We start from the raw sequence: 22,862 nt of genomic DNA, 5'->3' as shown, positions 1-22,862 counted from the left end.
TGTCTTCCTCCCTTTCAGCACTTCCCAGAGTCTCCAGCAAGTCCAGAAGGGGGAGTTACTGGCTCCCCTGCTTTTCGTGGCTCCTTCTCAGAGCTGTTACTGCTGTTGTGCAAATTTCCACACCCTTTACTTCTCAGCCTCTAAATTTGCACAAAATGCCCCTCCCTTTACTTCCCAGCCTCTAAATTGTGTAAATGAGTTCCTTCTATCTCTTACTATTATTTTCTCCCTGCTCCTTTGCAACTGTGAGCAAATTGGTCTATATGCAGTCTTGCCTTGTCAATTTCCTTACCTATCCAGGAGCTCCCTTTGACAGCTGAAACTTACAAGGAAATTGACAAGGGTACTTGTCATATCGGACAACCGAATCTGCGTTCTTGCATACTCGCAAAAGTCCTGGGGGAAAAAAATATGACCCCACTTGTGCAATTCTAAGGCACCGGGGGAGGAAGAAAAAGAGGTAGCAATGGGAACAGGGAGGGGGTCGGGACAAGGAGACAAGACAGGTTGCCACACAAAGGAGACTGGGATATGTGCAGGGAATGGGCTGGAAGACTGAGGGGGGCTGAGGGGGAAACAAAGCCAAGCCGAGCAAGCGTCTGTTGGGGTGTAACCGCCAACCCACCGTGGTTTATCCTCAGTGTGGTTTATTGTTACATGTGAACTGGGCTGTAGAGTTGGAAGGTACATTTGAGGTCATCTAGTCCAACACCCTGCTCAGTGCAGGATCTGTAGTGCAGGATGCAATTACAGCATTCCTGACATTCACTCTCTGCTTAAATTCTCCCAGTGAGGGAGAGGGATCTTATCTTGTATTCTTATATATTTTTTCATGACATTGCAAGTCACCTTAAGTGAGCATTTTACCTAGAAATCTAGGATATAAATTTTAACAGAAATAAATACATTCCTCCACTATTTCACTCACTTACCACTACCCCCTGGTGTGATCAGCAAGAGTATAACTTTAGCACATAACAGATGAGGGAGGAGGATGAGTTAGGGGACCAGTCAAAGAGAATAGCAAAATGAGCAGAGGCTCAGTGTCTTCAGAATACTTAATAGTATATATACCATCTCTGTGTAAGGATCTGGCAAACCTACTTTTAAAACCTCTGGAACATAATATACACTAACAATTTTATTGCAATAGGGCTATGTTTTACGTCTTCCAATTTGCAGTTACATTGAATTACTATTAACAATGATCTTACCATTATTATTCACATCTTTTTCAGAAAAGGTTATTTTGTCATCTTCATTTAGAATATTTAAAACATCCACAGTTCCAGATGCCAGGCCAACAAATAGTGAACTGCCCTGAAACATACGTATCATTTTAGCTTGATATTCATAAACCCTCTGTCACTGGTGTTTATAGTTTTAGTTTAGAATAAAAAAAAAAAGAACAGAGTTCAGATTGCCACCTCATTGTGAAGGGGATATTATGTCTATCTTATCAAGCAATTCACCATTTTCAATCAAATTCTTCCTCTTTTAACACTTCTGTAAACAACTACAATGATCATCACTGCCACACACAATTGGCCATGTACAACTATTTGTTACATAAACTGAGTAAACATGAATCTGTATCATAGTACTGTTAGTCCATACTGCTATTTCTCCACACTCTCAGTATTAATAACATTTCTCAGTTTAAGGCTGTGGTGGTTCTACATTGTGGGTTCATGTCATGATAATGCTTTTGCAAGTCAGTTCCATATCTAAAAATGTAACTTGGCAAGAGTTTACACAAGTGGCTACTTTCCCAGAAATTCCTATATATATTGAAAGGTGGAAAAGAGTTACTCATATGTCATATCTACTTCATTGTAGCTTTCTTTGGAAGACAATGTGTACAAGTTCTTTCTACATTTTGTTTCTATTAGTTGTTTCTATTAGCAGAACTGCGTGCCACGATCCCTTCTGTAATGGGAAGAGCCTTGAGATGAGAAGTCACTGCACAAATTAAAAAACTTCTAGTTTTTATAAAATGCTTTCCACACAGCACAGTAGGTATAAAAAGTGATTACCATTGTCTGTCCTACAGGACTAGTCCAGGGACATATCCAGAAAATCACAGAGGGCTGGTATTAGGTGCTTTAGAGAAAGTGTATGAAGAAATCAGACAGTTATAGATCACAATATTCCTTTCAGCACAGTGTCATACAGCCATATTCTCACAATATTACTCAATTGTTCTTGTTACTCACAAGCCTTGTGAAAACAATAGTATCATTTGATGCATCAACTTGAAAGACCAACTCCAAAGCAGGCAAGCTTCTGAAGTGTACCCATTTGCAGTGTGGTCCCTGGCACATGATCATCAGTTGCTGATGGGCCACATCATGTCTTAAATGGATTACCTAAACCAATTGAGGTTTATCTTTAATAACTGTAATTCCTGAATGGATACATACTTGACAAAATCAAAAATTAAAAAACAAATCAATGGATCATTGAGATAACATTTCCATATACCTTTTGGAAGTAAGATGTTAGTATACTATGGCAACAATAATAACCATTTCAAATTAACTTCTAATACTATCAAACTCTTATAATGCAAATATGAAACTCAGAAATGTAATATTTGGACTATGGATACAATTTGGTGTATCTATGATTATCACCATCAGACTAGATTACATATCAGTTATTTAGAAACATTATGAGATAGATACGCAGGAGTCTTCTATTTTTATTAATGAATTTACAGTTACAAAAACTGCTCCATTTTGATACTTTCGGTACTTTAAGTAACCTCAGTTGCCCTGCTCCAGAGAGGGGAATGCACATTCAGCATTAACATATACAGAATTTGAGCAAAGAAAGATGTACAAGTACAGAATGAATGCATCCTTCTCCCCTAATTCTTTCCATACCATGTGATTTATGGTATTCCTTGTAGTAGATCCAACATTTAAGAGTTCAAGATCTTACATATTTTTTCTCTCCCCAAAGGAAAGTCCTGGGAATAATGTACTGTTTTACTAACCAATCTTTGGGCTTTTCTGCATGAGGCTTTTAACCTGCCACTTTACCAAGGCTTCTGCTTCCAGATTCTTCGTGGGGTTAGGAGTGGCTCCTTTACACGTTTTTTTTTCCTGGGGTGTTTCTTTCTCTGCCTTTCTATATGTACCATTACACAACCTGTGCTGTGGTATAGCAGAATTGCACACTATACCAGGGTATCATGCCTCTATTCACAGAAACATCAGACTTTCCTCATTAGGAAAAAAAACACTATGATGGTTGCAAACTACAGGAAAGGCCCTGGATGATGAGGACATCATGTAGAGCACCCACAAACTACCATGAGTGAGGAATCATGAGCACACAATAAATGCCTCCTATAGAGAGGCTCTTTATCTCTAGAACCTCCTTAGGAAGTCCTACATCCACATTTTTTACTGATTTCCAGAAGATTTTGTTACAAGAAAACATCCAATTTAATTTTAGGGTTGAACTAAGTACCTCCCACACCCTTTCTTTTTTGCAAAAGAGTTGATTGAATAACATAGAATTGTTAATGCAATGTCATTTCATGGTTGAAGCAACCATCACCCTCCACTGAAATGAACCCGTTGTACACAGTGAAGTTACATGTGCATATCAAAGCTTCTGCACATATAATGAACTACTGGATTTTCGCAATTAAGTGCAGATAAAGTGTCTCAAACTTTATAATAATCTGCTACATGCAGGGCAACAGCAGTGCAACATAAATGTAGCTGTCAGGAGCGCCCTAGCTGCCTCTTGCAGTCCCCACCAATAGCCAAGTCAGGACACAGACGACGAGGAATTCTTTCCAAGACTTTATTCCTTTATTACTCTTTCAGAATACTAGTTGCTAGCGCCAAAGCAAGGAACAGCACTGGGGAAAGATAGCTGAGTAGCCTAAGCTCCAGTTAAGGCAGTTGGTCCCTGTTTGAAGGAGAATCACGGGAAGACCCTGAACTTATGGGCTAGGGAGAGATCCTTCCTCTTTCCCTTGGGTCCTCGGGATGTGACCGTTGTTTGCGTGCCAAACGAGCGCTACGCCTCCTTTCTGCGCCCTCCATTGCTCGTCGCTCCCTGCGTCTGCGCCGAGCATCCAGCAAGCCCCCCTCCAGCGCTCTCTCACTGCCAGGGTCACTATCTATCCCAGGAATGCTGGCAGGAGAAATCTCTGCCAGCTGCTGTGCTTGTGAGAGATGAGCGAGCTCCTCTCCCACGGATTGCTGTTCCTCCTCAGAATCAGAACTGCTCTGGGGCTCTATTGGCTCAGTTTCCACCCTGACAGTAGGTCAATTCTTGTGGCAACCCTTTTGGACCAATTTATGTAACCAGCTGAAATGGTAACTTTCACATGATAATCTTAGCACAATTCTGCCAGCTTCCCAATGGATTCATGGGTGAAGGAAACTCTGTCCAACACAGAAGATCTGCAATACCCATTTCACGCTACCAAATCATTACATGAAAAACATGACCATTGTGAATGTACCCTTTTTATGGATGTTATACTACTGTTTGTAAAGATGTTTTAAAATAAATCATATATTAAAATTAAAATATACATTTTGACATATCAGTTAAGGAAAGGTTTTTAAAAATTGTAATTAAAATGCACTTACTGGATCTTTATAGGCAGTCATCTCATAATATACCAAATTTCGTATTGATGTATGAAGAAACAGAATTCTTCCATCCTTTTAAGAGAATATTATTATATTCAATGTATTAAAAAAAATCTGAGACACACACGCACACACATATATACACACATATATTTACACATTTACACATTAACTCACACATGTACAGTCTTTTTCTCCAGATCCACCATTATATCAAGGCCATTGCAATAAACCCCTTGCTTCACATCTTAGGGCACAATCCTATGTGGAGAGGTAGTCATCACCGAACTTGGAGGAGACCGCCTATCCAATGCAGGGTGGGGGGAGTACGAAGGGGATCATCTCCTCCACGCTCCAGCCACCCTGCATTCATGGCTAGATGGCTGATTTCAGCTGTTTAGCCACAGGACGTCAGAGCACAGGCTGGGGAAGCCGGATGATGCATAAGACACATGGGGAGGCCAGATGATGCATACCGGCATTTACGCACTCCCCTCCCCCAGGAACGCCCCCCTTTGCCCCGCTCCACACTGTTCTGAGCGCAGGACCCGGGCGATCCGTGCCTCCTACGAGAAGGTGGGGGCAGGGGGGCGGTTCTCTGGGACACAGGCTCCAAGATCAGTTCCGGATCTAGTCTCTGACTGGCAGCCATAGGATTGTGAACTTAATTGATGTATTTGGTACATGCTACTGGAAACACGATATCTAAAAACCCAATGTATGGGAATGTGCCTATAGAGAAAGTAATTTCCTAAGACATGGAGCCTCCGGATATTGATTTTTAAAAAATAAAATAATATATAGATGACTTCCGTGAAACTTGGAGTAATAGGTGGATTACTAGCCTCCTATTCTGAGCAATGGCTCCTGTATGGAAATCTGTAAAGACCCATGCACATGAATAGACAGGGGCGGGGAAATAATTCCATTGAGCCCTATTCTGATCCCTTCACACAGACACAGCTGTGTATGCAGGGGCAGGGTAAGGGTGCTGTATGGATCATGCTCCTAGTTTCTTTTGGATTATTAAACTGCCTTCACTTTGCAAATCCTCTAAATTAAATATCTAGTAGATATTTAGAGCTTGGTAACAGGCTGCCCAAAAAATAATTATAATTACTGTACTTCCTGTGAGCATCCTCAAATTTCCTTCTGATCTAGAAGATCTTTCCAGGTGCTAGCTGACTCCAGAAATAATGTAACAAGGTGTACAAGGCTTGCATGTTCTGTTGCAAACTGTTAAAAGGATTCATCTTTCACTCTTAATGCTAGAATCATGGAAGGGGCCATGTAGACAATCGAGACCAACCCCCTCTAAGTGCAGGAATTGAGTTAAAAGCATCTCTAACAGATGTCTGTCCAGTCGCTGCTTGAATAATCCCAGCGACAGAGAGTCCACCACTTCCCTAGGCAGTTGGTTCCACTGTCTGACCGTTAGGAAGTTTTTCCTGATGTTCAACTGAAATCTGCCTTCCTGTAACTTAAACCCGTTATTTTGTGTCCTGTAGTCTTGGACAATAGAGAACAGGTTGCAGCCTTCTTCTTTGTGACAACTGTTTAGGTAGTTGAAAAATGCTATTGTATCCCCTGATCATCTCGGACAACCTTTGTTTGGGAGGGGTTGTGGCTCAGTGGTAGAGGAACATCCTTTGCATGCAAAAGGTCCCAGGTTCAATCCCTGGCATCTCCAAGCAGAGCTGGAAAAATTCCTGCCTGAACCCTAGAAAGCTGCTGCCAGTCAGTGTCAACAATACTGGGGTATATGCATAAAACAAACTAAAATAGCTAACATGTTCTGCAAAACACTAGCTTCATTAGCACTAGTCCATAATAAGCTGGCTACGGACAATGGGATCTACCCATTACAGCTGTGAAAAATGCAAATGTATATATCATTCTCAAATAATCTTTAATAGGAAGTGTACCTCTAGCTGATTAATTTAATTACATGCATGTCTCTGTTTTTTACCTGCATACCAAGAACCAGAAATTCTTGACTATCAGCATACACCATTCCTTCATCTATCAAGTAGCACAATGGTGAGGATAAGCTGCAGAGGCATTCACATCTCGTTGTAGTCCTAAAATTTCTCTCTCTCATATGTTGAAAATAGTCATTTTTCTGAACACAGCTAGGAAAACACATTGAGGCAGCTTGGTAAGCATGGACATACTAGATGCAAGCCAATTTACATGTGTACGTATAAGAGACAGTAATTTCACAAAAGTATTTTGCCCAATTTCATTTAACATTTCACTTAAATAAAGAAAATTATTAAATGGAATCAACTTGTTGCAATAAATTTTGATGTTCAGATATTATATTGAAAATAAACTGTGAACATACATAAACTGTGGCAAGGAAAAAAAAGGTTCAAATATATCTAATAATAATGCTGTTCCTGTAAAGCTTTGTTCAGCAAATAGTTCCTTAGAATTTTGTGGAAGTGTGTCTGAAGAAAGAAGCTTTTTGATGATTTCTGCTTTTTTATAATAATATCTGAATCAATATGATGTTACTATCAAGTGTTTCTTCCTCTAAATATGTGCTATGGCCAGATCAACAAATTATTCTGAGATAACAACTCCTTCAGACCATTTGCTTACAGACTTAGATTTATACCATCCCTAGTGCTCATTATAATTTCTGGTTTATGGTATACTCCAATTTCTTTCCTGTTTACAAAGATAACAGATATTGTTTAAATAAAGCAAAACAGTCTCTAATTCCAATAAATGCTTTGCTCAGAAGTCTGGATGATTTCCATAAAGTTTCAGTATGTTATATCCAGCATTCTAATACCTTTACAATTTCATTTTTTTTTAAAGATCTTTTATTGTGAATTTTTTACAAAACAAATTGAAAACATTACAAAGCCTAAAAAAAGAAGAGTGAAATAAAAAATCCTCAGTTTCTAACATTACAATATTTGGGGGGAAAAGGGAAGAAGAAGTGGGGGGAAGGTTACACATAAACTTCAGTAAAAGCAGACCAAATATCCGCCTATAAGTCCATTTGCAAGTTATGCTTATATACCACTCTTTCAAATATTGCTAGTGTTGTTAAGTCTTTCGTCCACTGTGTTATAGGCGGTGAGCTTTTATCTTTCCAAAATCGTAGTATCAGTCTTTAAGCAACCAAAAGTGCATGAAAAATCCATTTACGCTGACCATGTGTTACGTTCCAAGAAGCAGGTATCAGTAAATATTAAAGAGCTTTCCAATACAAAATGTATCCTTATAATGACTTCCTCCCAAATGAGGTGGCCATTGGGCATTTCCAAAACATATGAATAAAAGAAGCATTGTCTGCATTACACCTCCAACAATTAGCCGAATTTAACAAGTTTTTACTAAAAAGACGTGGCGTCCAATAGACCCGAAAAAAGAGCTTTTGCTGAATAAGGCATAACCAAAGATCCACTGAAATGTCCAACACAGACCCCAAAACGGCAGTCCATTGATTAAGCAAAATAGGACATTCCAATTCCCTGTTCCATTCCTGCTCTAAACTACTTGTGTCATATTTATGCATTGATAATAAATGTTTATAAACATGAATTGTAGGTCGATACATCTGATCAGCTTCAATAAGTATTTCCAATAGCGAAGGCGACTCCAAGGCAGTAAAAGCAGCAGGACCGAATCTAGATACCAACAAATGTTTCAACTGCAAATACTGCCATTCCGCTGAAGCTGGCAGATCAAATTGATCTCACAAAATGGAAAATACCAAAAACTCATCATCAACCCCCACTAATTGATCTAAAGTAAAGATCATCTTATCTGTCCAGGTCCACCATAAAAACATTTTCTTGCCAATTCTTAAATCTGGATTTCCCCATGAAGTCAATTTGGCATGGGAAAATGGATAAAAAACAATGTCATTATTGAGCAACTGGGCAAGTCCGCCAGTGTTGAAGATATGTACCAATGGCTCCACTCCCTCCAACATAATGGAGATTTACTTTTACTTATTCTTGAGAGCTTCACTGGAGTGACATGACATCTATAAATCACCTTGATTAAGTCTCTAGTATGGGCTGAAATTGATTTTAATGGGTGGGCAGACTAATTTTTTTGCCAGTTTTTGTCATTTATTTCATATCCTAGGTCTTGCTTCCAGGCCATCTTTAAATCTCTCATACTATACTTAGCAATGGGACTTCTGGTTAGAGATGGCATCATGATGGGCTCTTCGCTGCATCTCTCCCAAGTTTCAGTTTTAAAAATACCTCTTTGAGACTATCGCGTTATCTGGGTATTTGCAATTAAACTTCCTTAAGCTTTTGGTTTTTGTTTTCTGCACTTTTATTTGCTTCTTGTGTTTTCGGAGGTGAGAGGAGGATGGTAACATCAAAAGGAAAGAAAAGCTTGGGAATGCCACATACCCCCCCAGCAAAGGTTTCTAAAGAAGTGACAGAGGGAGAGAAGTTACTTGTTTTGATAAATATGTCTTCGCAGTTATCTTTCCAGTCAAAGAACCTCAAACAGCTAAAAACGATTCAGGATTCCATCACTACTCTTCAAACGTCTGTGGACTCAATGAATGTTTGTCTTCGAAAGATGGAATCAAAAGTTAATGCACTTGAAGACTGGGTTACTGCTCATGAAACTGAAATGGATGCCTCTCATAGTGTACTATCTGCTCGAATTTCTCAACTAGAAGCCTTTTACTCGGAGAGTAATCCGAGTATTCTTGGCCTCAGAGAGCTGGCTACAGATCTCTGTCTTGCTGAGTTTATGGATAAATTACTATGTGAGTTATTTATTTATTTATTTTATTATTAAATTTATTAATCGCCCATCTGGCTGGTCACCCAGCCACTCTGGTTGATGTACAGTGTACAATAAAACAGTTTAAAACAATAAAATTCTACAATAAAAACATTTTCTAAAATACCCTAACCCACCCCAAATGCCTGCCTGAACAACCACGTTTTTAATGCACGACGGAAGCTCATTAAAGAGGGGGCATGGCGGAGTTCCCTAGGGAGGGAGTTCCACAGAGTGGGGGCCACCACAGAGAAGGCCCTCTCCCTCGTCCCCTCCAGTCTAGCTGTCCTGGCTGATGGGACAGAGAGAAGGCCATCCGAGGCTGATCTTGTTAAGCGGCCTGTCTGGTGCTGCTGGAGGCGCTCCTTAAGATAGGCTGGGCCGGAACCATATAGGATTTTAAAGGTCAAAACCAACACTTTGAATTTGGCCCGGAAAACAACTGGTAACCAGTGCAACTCCTTCAGCACTGGAGTGATGTGATCTCGCCAGCGGCTGCCTTTAATCAGGTGAGCCGCCGCGTTCTGTACCAGTTGCAGCTTCCGAACCATCTTCAAGGGTAACCCCACATAAAGCGCATTACAGTAGTCTAAACGAGAGGAGACCAGGGCATGTACTACTGATGGGAGCAGATGGTTGGGAAGGAAGGGGCGCAGCCGCCGTATCAGATGGAGTTGATACAGCGCTGTCCGGCTCACAGCTGACACCTGAGCCTCCATGGACAGCTGGGAGTCCAAAATGACCCCCAGGCTGCGGACTTGGTCTTTCAAGGGTAGCCGAACCCCATTCAATACCAGGTCAACGTCCCCCAGCCTCCTCTTGTCTCCCACCAAAAGTACCTCGGTCTTGTCAGGGTTCAGCTTATTCCTCCCCATCCAGCCACTCACCGTCTCCAGACATTTGGACAGGGATTCTACGGCCAACCTTGGTGAAGATTTGAACGAGAGGTAGAGCTGCGTGTCATCCGCATATTGATGACACCGCACCCCAAACCTCCTGATGATAGCCCCCAGCGGCTTCACATAAATATTAAATAGCATCGGGGAGAGGATGGAACCCTGTAGCACCCCACAAGTGAGTGGCCACGGGTCCGAAACCTCCTCTCCCAGTACTACCCTCTGGTACCTGCTGGAGAGGAAGGATCGGAACCACCGCAATACGGTGTCTCCAATGCCCAATCCCTCCAGGCGGTCCAAGAGGATACCGTGGTCAACGGTATCAAAAGCCACTGAGAGGTCGAGGAGAACAAGGAAGGAGCATTCACCCCTATCCAGAGCCCTCCTCATATCATCTACCAAGGTGACCAAGGCCGTTTCTGTCCCATGCCCAAGCCTGAAGCCCGACTGAAATGGGTCTAGATAATCAGTTTCTTCCAAGTGTGCCTTCAACTGCATCGCCACCACCCGCTCAATCACCTTGCCCAAAAATGGCGGATTTGCGACTGGGCGAAAGTTGTTCAGAACTTGAGGATCCAAGGAGGGCTTCTTTAAGAGCGGTCTTATCACTGCCTCCTTGAGGGCTGATGACATCACTCCCTCCTCAAGGGAGGAATTCACCACCGCCCTGATCCCCTCACCCAGTCTCTCACTGCAGCCCATAATGAGCCAAGATGGGCAAGGATCAAGCAAGCAGGTGGTCGGCCTTACAGATGAAAGCACCTTGTCCACTTCATCAGGAGGAAGAAGCTGGAACCGATCCCACAAAACCAGTTTGCCACAGGCTGCCTCTTGCTCACTAACTGTATCCCCAGCGTGCAGAGTAACACACCTAATCTGATCAATTTTATCTGCAAAGTGCCTTGCCAAGGCCGCACAGGAGGCCTTAGAATGCTCCAGTGGTTCAGGAGCCACAGGACCGACCAGGCTCCGGACCACTTGGAACAGCCTCCTGGGACAGCACTCTGCAGACGCGATGGAGACAGCATAATATTCCTTTTTTGCTGCCTTCACCACCACGTGATAGGCTGAAGATACAGCTCTAGCCCATGTCTGATCGTCTTTGGAGCGAGACTTCCGCCACCGGCGCTCTAGCCGTCTCACCTCCTGTTTCAGAGCTCGTAACTGCGGACTGAACCATGGTGCAGTCCGAGCCCTGTTCAGGGGGAGAGGGCGTTTCGGAGCCACCTGATCTAATGCCCCAGTGATTGTGGCATTCCAGCCACCCACCAGGGTCTCGACCGAGTGGCCGCTGGCGTGCCCCAGAGAATCCCCAAGCACGTTCAGGAATCCATTTGGATCCATAAGACGCCTGGGGTGAACCATTTTAATGGGTCCTCCACCCCTGCGGAGGGGTTGTGGAACCGAGAAGTCCAACGTCACCAGATAGTAATCTGACCTGGACAAGGGGGTGGTGGATATACCCCCGACTTCCAGATCACTCCCCGTTTCTCCAGAAACAAACACAAGGTCTAGTGCATGACCGGCTACATGGGTGATCCCAGTTAGAATATGGTGCAGCTCCCAGGAGGCCATGGTCTCCATGAAGTCCCGAAGTGCTCCTGTGAGGATGGCCTCCGAATGTACATTGAAGTCCACCAACACCAATAAGTTAGGCGACTGTACACGCACATCAGAGACCACCTCAAGCACCTCGGCCAGGGAGTCAGTCGTGCAGCGGGGTGGACGGTACACGAGCAGAATCCCCAGACTGCCCTTCGGGCCCAACCTCCAGTACATGCACTCAGCAACCTTGGTCTCCCGGAGAGGGGATCTGGTGAAGACCAAGGACTCTCGGTAGATAACAGCCACTCCCCCTCCCCGATCCCCAGCCCTCGGCTGCTGTGCATTAGGGATGTACGAAAGTGACTTACCTTTCCGCGGATTATGTTGATGGTGGGGGGGAGGCATTCCGTCCCTCCCCCCGGAATCCTGGCCGGGGGGGAGGCGCTCCGTTCCCCCCCCCCCGGAATCCTGGCTGGCCAGCTGTGCTCCGCAGTGATTCTGCGGAGCCGCCGGTCAGGTCCGCCAGCAGCCGGACATCCGGCCGCTGGCTAGCAGGGACGCAAATGGCGGCGGCCGTAGCTGCCGCCGTTTGCGTCCCTGCACTCAGCCATGATAGGCTACGTAAATGTTTACGTAGCCTATCACGGCTGATTTAAAAAAAAAACAAAAAACCCGTGTATGCAAATGGCGGCGGCCACGGTGAAAATAAGGGGAACGCAAATAGCGTAGTGTCTACGCTATTTGCGTTCCCCTTATTTTTGCTGTCTTAGTCTACGTAAATGTTTACACAGACTAAGACGTGCCAAAATAAGGAACGCAAATGGCGGTGGCCATGGCTGCCGCCATCTGCGTACGCGTGCTTTTTTTTTTTTTAAGTCAGCCGTGATAGGCTATGTAAAGATTTACATAGCCTATCACGGTGTTTTTTTAAAATCTAGCCGTGACAGACAATGTAAATCTTTACGTAGCCTATCACGTTTTTTTGTTTTTTTTAACCTGGAAATGGCGGTGGTGGCAGCCGGTCAGAAGACCGGCCGCCGCCGCCACCGCACCGCCGCTGGCGGAGCCACCGCCGCCAGGAAGATCCACCCAAGTTAAGTTTCGTCCCGGATGGGGGGCGGGCCGTTCCGTCACCGATTTCGGGGGGCTGAATGCGCTGGCATTTGGCCTCCCCGAGATCTGTGGTGGAACTTTCGTACATCCCTACTGTGCATACGAAAATCCGGCTGGACACATGGCTGCAAGGGTTGGAGCAGCAGCCTCGGCCAACCAGGTCTCTGTAATACATGCCAGGTCTACACCCTCATCCAGGATAATGTCATGGATGAGGGAGGTTTTCTGGGTAACAGACCTGGCATTGCAGAGCAGCAAATGAAGGCCAGAAGATGGGGTCACGCCTCCCCCAGCCATCCTTTGGCTCTGGACAGGTCCGGAGCAGGGGACAGATACTACACATCTCTCCCTTGTTCCCCTTATCTGGCATGGTCTGCCTCTAGCGCTCCGCCAGCGCCTGCCGCCCAGCCTCGGTATGTTCTGGCCCCCAACACTCCCCCCACTGCCTCCATCAGGTGGACACATGCCCCCTCGCTCCCGCCTATCAGGCAGGCTACCCACCCCTAAAAACACAACAAAATCCCCCAGAAAACAACAACAAAAAAATAAAAAAACAATTAAAATCCCCTTAAAAATAATGCCAGGCAGGAGTCCACAGGGAAGGCCTGGCGGCAGCAGCAGGCCCAGCAGCAGCAGGCACGCCTCTTCCCCGGTGGTGGTGGCTTCTCCTGCAGGCCCTGGCTCTCCCAGGCCACCTCAGCCAGCCAGCCTATGTAGCCCCTCCAGGGAGGGGCAGGTGGAAGCAGCACAGCTGGCTCAGTACCTGGGGGCCTGGTCCTGCAGGGACTGGCAGTCTGCCAGGCAGAAGTCTGCAGGGAAGGCCTGGTGGTGGTGGTGGTGGCGGCGGCGGCGGCGGCAGCGGCAGCAGGCCCAGCAGCAGCAGGCATGCCTCTTCCCCGGTGGTGGTGGCTTCTCTTGCAGGCCCTGGCTCTTAAAAACGTCTTCATCTGGCCTTCAAAAAAATGCAAAATGTGGCAGGATATTTGATGTAGTATTTCAAATTAATTTGCTTTGCCAGATTTCTTGCCTTGGTAAATTGTCTTCGTCTATCAGTGATTTCTTTAGTATAATCAGGAAAGAGCATAATCTTGTCAAGTTATTGGCTTTGCCTTTTGATTTTCCACTTGACATTGAACACGCTTATCGTGTTCCCGGTTCTACACGAGGCTCTAGAGCAGGGCCGGTTGTTGTTCAGTTTCTACAGGCCTCCACTAAAGAATATCTGCTACGTACAGTGAGAGATAGAGGAGAGCTTTGATGGGGGCCAATGACAAGATTATGCTCTTTCCTGATTATACTAAAGAAATCACTGATAGAAGAAGACAATTTACCAAGGCAAGAAATCTGGCAAAGCAAATTAATTTGAAATACTACATCAAATATCCTGCCACATTTTGCATTTTTTTGAAGGCCAGATGAAGACGTTTTTAAGTTCCGATGCTGCAGAATCATTTCTCACTGGCATTAAAATTAAATCTTTTGGGGCAAGATTGAAAATGAAATTAACAAAATTACTAGTCAGGCAATTAGTCTTGACCCAGGTCTTGCCCTTCTTAAATCTATATAATTAATTTAATACTAATTATTTGCAAAAAGATGTAATTTAATTTCTTTTGCTAGTTGCTAGACTAGTTTTTACTAAAAACTGGAAATGTGATAGGCTTCCTAATTTGAGTGACTGGTATGGGAGAGTGTGGAACTTGGCATTATTGGAGAAACTGACTCAGCAAGTTAGATACTCAAGAGATCAATCAAACATCGACACATTTGAACATATATGGTGATTGTTCATTAATTTTATTGATTAAGGATGTGATCGATTTTGGTCTGCTCCGGTGAATCATGGCAACATATAGACAGGTCTATTCAATTCTATAATATCTGGACAGTAAGACTATTTATCTTCATATGCTTCCCCTGCCTTGAGATTTTTTCTTTTTAGAAATGGATTTTTATTCTCCCAAAGTATCTGGTAGCAATGACATCTGTCTACGTGTTTATATGTTATACATTTGCTTGTTTGCTTAACCAGTTGTATTTTTTTTATATAAAGATTTGGATAAATTTGTGCCAGCTATATATATTAATAATTCTTTTAAAGAAATATTCACCAATAAAATTTATTTAATACTTGTTTTCTTCCCAATAATCCTTTTTAAGTTCTACTCACTCCCCGTTGATCAGGGATTACATATGATGCTCTAGAAATATTGTGAAATGAAATTATTGCAAAACTATTTCCTAAGATTAACTGTATAAACTAACTGGCTTTAAGTACTCTATCAACACAATAGGAAATGGCTTGTCTTGAACAAACCAAACTCTGTAGTTAACTGGGGCTACACCAGATGAAAAAGCTGTCAACCAATATTTAGCAGTAGCACAGTCCACAGAGCAAATTCTTAAAACTTACGAGGCTAAGGGGTGTTTTCTATGCAAGTGTTGCTGCAGTTCTCCAGTAGTCCACACTGCTGCTCGACATGCAGGATCAGTCCTAAAAACAAAGTGTATTTCAGATGTAAAAAAATCTGAACGTACATAAAAAGTCTATCTTGATGTACCATCCTCTTCTGAAATAATAAATTAACAGTTCTTAATGTGAACCGAACAAGTGTGCTATAGTAGAAACTTCTCATGATCCTCCTACCACATGTAGAAGTAGGTGAGATAAGTATTCAAATAGGCACACACTTCTATATATGGTAAGGATCATGAGAAGTACTCAAGCTCACTCTCTTCTTTCATGGTTCCCCTTACTGCACTTAGAAAGCAGTGCTTGAACCAGGATATCCCAGTCATATTTGAGCATGCTGACAATGATTCCTTACAAATCAGAGAGGGAAGAGAATTACAGAGTGGCTGCAAGTATCCAGGGAGAATACACAGAAAGCCTGCGTACAGTCATTTTCTTAACAAGCAGAGGGGGAAAGATTATAATTTAGGACTTGAATACTTTGGAACATGTTGGATTTTAAAGTGTTACAAGAGGATTCAACATGAGCTAACATCGGGGTCCCCAATATTTTTGGGTCAGCGGGCACATTTGGGATTTTGATCGTGTGTTGTGGGCACTCTTCCAAAATAGCTGCCTTGGGTGGGCTTGTTCATTCTCAAAATGGTTACCATGGTGGATATGGCCAAACATAAAACATCAATTTCACAGAAGACAAGTGATGACGCTCAGAGACAGTAACATGTACCAGTACAAGGCAGAGGTGGGTTTTGAGCCTGAAATGGCAAATCGCATATGTGCATGCAAAAGGTCCCAGATTTAATCCCTGGCATCCCCAGGTAAGGATGAGAAGAAAAAAAAACACACTCATCTGAAAGCCCAGAGAACCATTGGCAGTCAGCATATACATTATAAGGCAGCTACTTATGTTCTTATATTGTGCTTTTTCTTTGACAGGATACCAAATACTTCTAAAATAATATATAACCTTTGGACTTCTGCAATTGTCTCCCTTCTCCCCAACCCCAGCACCCAACTACAAGAAGGCACATCATAGACAAGAACACTTAAAGAACCAGGGCTGGTGCCACTGTGAGATAGAATGAGCTGGCCATCTCAGGTGACAAAATTTGGACATAATTAGGTAGTATAATTAAATGGGCACGTTATTTATTTTTCCATAGGGACATCATTTGGATTGTCCACCAAAAAGATCCCAGAATTGGCCTGGGAAGGACAAGATCTATTCTAGAGAGAATTAAAAGCTGCTTTGCTTGCAGTGCAGAATGTACTATAGGACAGAACTTCATTATTGAAGCCTACTGAAATTAGACACTGAAAAATCAGTTTTTACTCTAAGAACAATCTTTGGACAGTGTGGGCAATTTTGCCAATGTTCTTAAAGATCTTAATTGGTAGTTTATATAGGCAAAAAGTCCAGGGTTTATCCCATTGCCTATGATTTTGGAGGCAATTTCTGAACATTAGCTACAGAGAGAAAAGTGCCTCTGCCTAAACCTATTATTTATTTATTTATTTTTCCATAGGGACATCATTCTTACACAGAGGAAACACATTACAAGAATTGGTATATGTAATGGATGTCAGTAATCAAAATCATTGTTTTTGAGCTTACTGAAAAGAGAATAGTATGTATAACATCTCAGTTCCCTCCCTCTCCCATTAATACACAACCAAGTATTTTATTAAGTTTTCCTCTGCTTAACTTCATCATGCACCCTCTCCCATTGTGCCGTATTCCCTTTTTAAAAATTGCATTCAGTGTTAATTCTTTGGGCAGTTTTGTTTCTTAGTTTGTACAAAGCGGATGATAGTAATCTTCACGACATAAATAATAGTGGGTGTGTAACTGAGTTTGGCAGTAACCCCATTTTCTCAAGGTTTTTAGGGATATGACTATTAGAACGGCACATCATGAGTTCAGACATTATGTTTGTCGCATGGTAATTACAATGATCCATTGTCTACTTGAAAGTTCAAAATGTATTAAACACCATTATATTATCAAACAATGGGAACAAACTGGGAGGTAATATGCCTGTCATTCTTGCCATCATTTAAAAATGGTATAAACTCACCCTCAGAATCTAGAATATTTACTCTACACAAAAATCATCTGAGTTATATTTTCAGTGTTTTTAAGACTACAATTTATTTATTTTTCTTAGACATACTGTACATAAGTGAACATATATTTACACATGATCACTGTGAGCCCTGCAGGACCTGGACCCTGCTTCTCTGCCTGGCTGTTTCCACATGGCCTGGGAGGGCAGGGCCCCAACCTGACTCCAGCTGTAAAGGCTTCCTCCTGCTAAAAGTGCCAAGAACCACCTAGCTGTGAGTGATTCAGGACCTTGACCCTGTTCCTCTGCCTGGCTTTCTGGTGGTCTAAGTATGTGCCTGGGAGGGAGGGTATTGGGCCAGTTGGGGGACCTGAGGGGGGGCAATCAGTGTAGTGATGGGTAGAAGGAGATATGGCATTGTGAGGAGGACTCCTCACGATGCCATATCTGGAACGTGGCCCAGACAGTTAATGGCTGTGCCATGTTCCAGTCCTCCCTGTACCCGCAGGTTTGGTGGTTGCCCTATCAGCCTGCCTTCCGGTCTCTGGATCCTGCTTTCAAATGCCAGATCGGTTCAGAATAAGGCCCCCCTTATCCATGACTTAATAGTGGATGAGGCAGCCAATCTGGCATGTATAACCGAGACCTGGGTGGGTGAGCAGGGAGGAGTCAGTCTCTCCGAGCTATGCCCACCAGGGTACTTGGTCCAGCATCAGGGAAGGCTTGAAGGCCAGGGAGGGGGTGTTGCTGTGGCCTATAGGAAATCCATCTCCCTCTGCAGGCTCCCTGTCCGTGTGACTACTGGTCTGGAGTGTTTGCACCTTGGGTTGGGTCAGCAGGACAGATTAGGGATTCTGTTGGTGTACTGCCCACCCCGCTGCTCAACAGACTCTCTAGGTGAGCTGATGGAGGTGGTCTCAGGTGTGCTGCTGAGATCCCCCAGACTGTTGGTTCTGGGGGATGTCAACATTCACGCTGAGGACACCTTGTCTGGGGCAGCTCAGGATTTCATGGCCTCCATGACAGCCATGGGACTGTCCCAACATGTCATTGGCCCAACACATGTAGCGGGGCATACTCTAGACGTGGTTTTCTCAACTGGACATGGAGATGGTAGTCTGAAGGTGGAAGGACTTTGTATCAGTCCCTTTGCCATGGTCAGATAACTGCCTGCTGAGGTTTAGACTTACAGCAGCTTTTCCCCTCTGCAGGGGTGGGGGACCTATTAAGATGGTCTGCCCCTGGAAGCTAATGGACCGGATGGTTTCCAGAGAGCTCGGGGGGGGGGGGGAGGTTCCGGCTGATTTGGCTGGTGCTCCTGTCATAGCCCTGGTCGATCTGTGGAAGGCAGAAATGACCCGGCAGTTGACACGATTGCTCCTGAGCGCCCTCTCCACAGTAGAGCTCATACAGCTCCGTGGTATACCCTGGAGCTGAGAATGATGAAACAAAATAGGAGACGGCTCGAGTGCAGGTGGAGAAAAACTCCTAGTGGAAGCAAATAGCCAATGTTTTAAGGAAGCATGATGTAGTAGTGGGGGACTTCAATTTCCCCAATATTTGTTGGGAGACAAATTCTGCAAAACATGGCCCTCCAGGAAATTCCTGACTTGTGTGGCGGATAACTTCTTCCTACAGAAAGTAGAGGAAGGAACTAGAGGATCAGCTATCCTTGACTTGAACCAAACCAACAGAGATGACTTAGTGGATGAAGTAGCAGTTACAGGAACTCTGGGGGAAAGCAACCATGTTGTACTTGAGTTCTTGGTTCTAAGGGAAGCAAAAGCCGAGTGTAGTCAAACGCGTATCCTGGATTTTAGGAAAGCTGATTTTAATAAACTCAGAGCAATGATCAGTAAGTTCCCATGGCAAGTGACTCTAATGAGAAAAGGAGTCCAAGATGGGTGGGAGCTTTTAAAAAAGGAAATTCTCAAGGCACAATTACAAACAATTCCAACAAGAAGAAAAAGTGGAAGACAACAGAAGAAGCCAATGTAGCTCCACAAAAAGCTTAGAGATTACCTGAAAACAAAAAAGCACACATATAGGAAGTGGAAAGGGGGCCAAGCAACAACGGAAGAGTACAGGCAGGTTGCATAGAATTGCAGGGATGGCGTCAGGAAGGCTAAAGCTGAGAATGAGCTGAGGTTAGTGAGGGATGCTAAAAGCAACATTAAGGCTTTCTTCAGCTATGTGCATAGTAAAAGACAGAGGAAAGAAATGGTTGTGTCAGGGGGCCCTAGCCGGCCTCTTTCAGTCTACTCCAGTAGCCAACTCCAGACACAGACAAAGGATTCTTTTCAAGGCTTTATAACTCTATCACCCAGCAACTAAGTTATGAACAGCAGAGTAACCTATGCTACAGGTTAGAAACAGTTGGTTCCCGTTTGAATGAGAATCACTTGCAGACCCTGAACTTATGGGCTAGGGAGAGTCCCTCCCCTTTTCCCTTGGGTCCTCTGGACGCGACTGTTGCTTGTGCGCCAGACGGGCACTACGCCTCCTTTCCGCGCCCTCCATAGCTCATCGCTCTTTGCGTCTGCGTCTAGCTTCCAGCCAGCCCTCCTCCCGTGCTCTTTCACTCCCAGGACCACTATCTCTGGAATGCCAGCAGGAGGAATCTCTGCCAGCTGCAGGGCCTGGGAGGGATGAGCACGCTCCTCTCCTACAGACAGCTGTTCCTCCTCAGAATCAGAACCGCTCTGAGGTTCTATGGGCTCAGTGTCCACCCTGACAGGTTGTTCAGCTATTAAATAAGGATGGCAAAATGATAACAGATGACAAAGAAAAGGCAGAGGTGCTCAATTCCTACTTTGGCTCAGTCTTCTCCCAAAAGAGGGTCTATGACCCCCCTGGCAAAGGCGAAGTATAGGCTGAAGGGGCAGGATTGCAGCTTGAGATCGATAGGCATATGGACAAGGAACACCTAATGACTTTGAATGAGTTCAAATCTCCAGGGCCAGATGAACTGCATCCTAGAGTAATAAAGGAAGTTGCAGAAGAACTCTCAGAACCGCTGTCTATTCCCTTTGAGAAATCATGGAGGACGGGGAAAGTGCCAGATGACTGGAGGAGGGCTAATGTTGTTCCTATCTTCAAAAAGGGTAAAAGGAGGAACCTGGGAACAACAGACCAGTCAGTCTGACATCAATCCCTGGGAAAATTCTGGAGCAGATTATAAAGCAATCCATCTGTAAGCACCTTGAAAACAATGCAGTGATTACTCGAAGCCAACATGGGTTTGTCAAGAACAAATCCTGCCAGATGAATCTGATCTCATTTTTGATCAAGTAACCTCGCTTGTGGACCGTGGGAATGCTGCGGACATCATATACCTCGACTTCAGCAAAGCTTTTGACAAAGTGCCCCATGATATCCTGATGGGCAAACTAGCTCAAAGTGGGCTAGATGAAACAACGATCCGGTGGATCCACAGTTGGCTATAGAAAAGGATTCAAAGAGTGCTTATCAATGGGACCTTCTCAAACTGGGGAGAGGTAACGAGTGGGGTACCGCAGGGCTCAGTCCTGGGCCCAGTGCTCTTCAACATTTTTATTAATGACTTGGAGGAGGAGGTGCAGGGAATGCTGATCAAATTTGCAGATGACTCAGAATTGGGTAGGATAGCTAATACTTTGGAAGACAGAAACAAAATTCAAAGTGATCTTGATAGGCTGGAATGCTGGGCAGAAAACAACAGAATGACATTTAATAGGGATAAATGCCAAGTTCTGCACCTAGGAAAAAGAAACCAAAGGCACAGTTACCAGATGGGGGATACGTGGCTCAACCACACTACAAGCGAGAAGGATCTTGGAATTGTTGTCGATCACAAGCTGAATATGAGCCAACAATGTGATGTGGCTGCAAAAAAGGCAAATGCCATTTTGGGCTGCATTAATAGAAGTATAGCTTCCAAATCCCGGGAAGTACTAGTTCCCCTCTACTCAGCACTGGTTAGGCCTCATCTGGAGTTCTGTGTCCAGTTGTGGGCACCACACTTTAAGAAGGATGCAGACAAACTGGAGAGGGTTCAGAGGAGGGCAACGAAGATGATCAGGGGACTGGAAACAAAGCCCTATGAAGAGAGACTGAAGGAACTGGGCATGTTTAGCCTTAAGAAGAGAAGACTGAAGGGAGATATGATAGCTCTCTTCAAGTACTTGAAAGGTTGTCACAGAGAGGAAGGCCAGGATCTCTTCTCGATCATGCCAGAGTGCAGGACACGGAATAATGGGCTCAAGTTACAGGAAGCCAGATTCCGGCTGAACATCAGGAAAAACGTCCTGACTGTAAGAGCAATATGACAATGGAACCAATGACCTAGGGAGGAGGTGGGCTCTCCCACACTGGAGGCATTCAAAACAAGGCTGGACAGTCATCTGTCAGGGATGCTCTGACTTGGATTCCTGCATTGAGCAGGGGGTTGGACTCAATGGCCTTGTAGGCCCCTTCCAACCCTACTATTCTATGATTCTATGATAACCTGGCTTCAGTTGTCTATGCTCTGGTAACCTCCAAGTTAGATTACTGCAATGCACTCTATGTGGGGCTACCTTTGAAGACAGTTCGGAAGCTGCAGCTCGTGCAAAATGCAGCAGCCAGATTGTTAACAGGGACCAGAACAATCAAACATATAAGACCGATTCTGGCCTGCTTGCACTGGCTGCCTATATGCTTCCGAACTATAAGGTGCTGGTTTTACCCTATAAAGCCCTACATGGCTTTGAACCGCAATACCTGATGGCACGTCTCTCCCAAAATCAACCTACCCGTACATGACATTCAGCATCTAAGGTCCTCGTTCGAGGGCCTCCTCCAAGGGAAGTGTGGAAGGCAGCAACAAGGGAGAGGGCCCTCTCAGTGGTGGCCCCTCATCTGTGGAACAAGCTCCCTGATGAGGTCCGCCTGGCGCCAACATTATTATCTTTTTGGTGTCAGGTTAAGACCTACCTCTTTTCCCAGGCATTTGGCAGCATATGATGAGTTTTAATCAGTCCTAGATGTGTCTTTAGGTATGTCTGATAGTTCAATGTTGCTTTTAATTATATATTGTTTGTGTATATTGTTTGTGTGCTTTTATGTGCTTTTTTGTAAATGGCTTTTAAACTTTTTATATTGTATTTAATGTTTTAACTTTTGTAAACCGCCCAGAGAGCTTCAGCTATTGGCCAGTATAGAAATGCAATAAATAATAATAATAATAATAATAATCACTACCAATCATCCAGAAGAGCCTACTTTTAAATCAGTTCATTTAAAATCCTGATCCTGAAAATATTTATGTATTTGTATACAGATCTATAATCATAACTGCCCATTTTCCACTTAAATCCTTATAAACAGTCAACAATTTTAAAAGATACCA

At 43.9% G+C, this 22,862-nt stretch overlaps 1 protein-coding gene across 1 annotated transcript in view; it reads right to left on the bottom strand.

Moving 5' to 3' along the window:
• Positions 1 to 22,862, bottom strand: part of LOC146354929 (uncharacterized) — a 154,078-nt gene that overhangs the window by 91,457 nt on the left and 39,759 nt on the right. Inside the window, exons 12-16 of the mRNA XM_084840190.1 lie at positions 15,369 to 15,449; positions 6,595 to 6,757; positions 4,623 to 4,697; positions 2,217 to 2,369; positions 1,215 to 1,320 (exon numbers count right to left, since the gene is read on the bottom strand). Of these exons, the coding sequence (XP_084696316.1) occupies positions 1,215 to 1,320; positions 2,217 to 2,369; positions 4,623 to 4,697; positions 6,595 to 6,757; positions 15,369 to 15,449 (578 nt within the window). The remainder of the gene's footprint in view (positions 1 to 1,214; positions 1,321 to 2,216; positions 2,370 to 4,622; positions 4,698 to 6,594; positions 6,758 to 15,368; positions 15,450 to 22,862) is intronic.

Source organism: Heloderma suspectum, chromosome 2 (genome assembly GCF_057233095.1).
Source record: "Heloderma suspectum isolate Gila_16-S chromosome 2, 16-S_ref, whole genome shotgun sequence".
NCBI lineage: Eukaryota > Metazoa > Chordata > Lepidosauria > Squamata > Helodermatidae > Heloderma > Heloderma suspectum.
The sequence above is the reverse complement of the archived record's forward strand: the minus strand, read 5'-3'. Positions and strand labels throughout refer to the sequence as shown.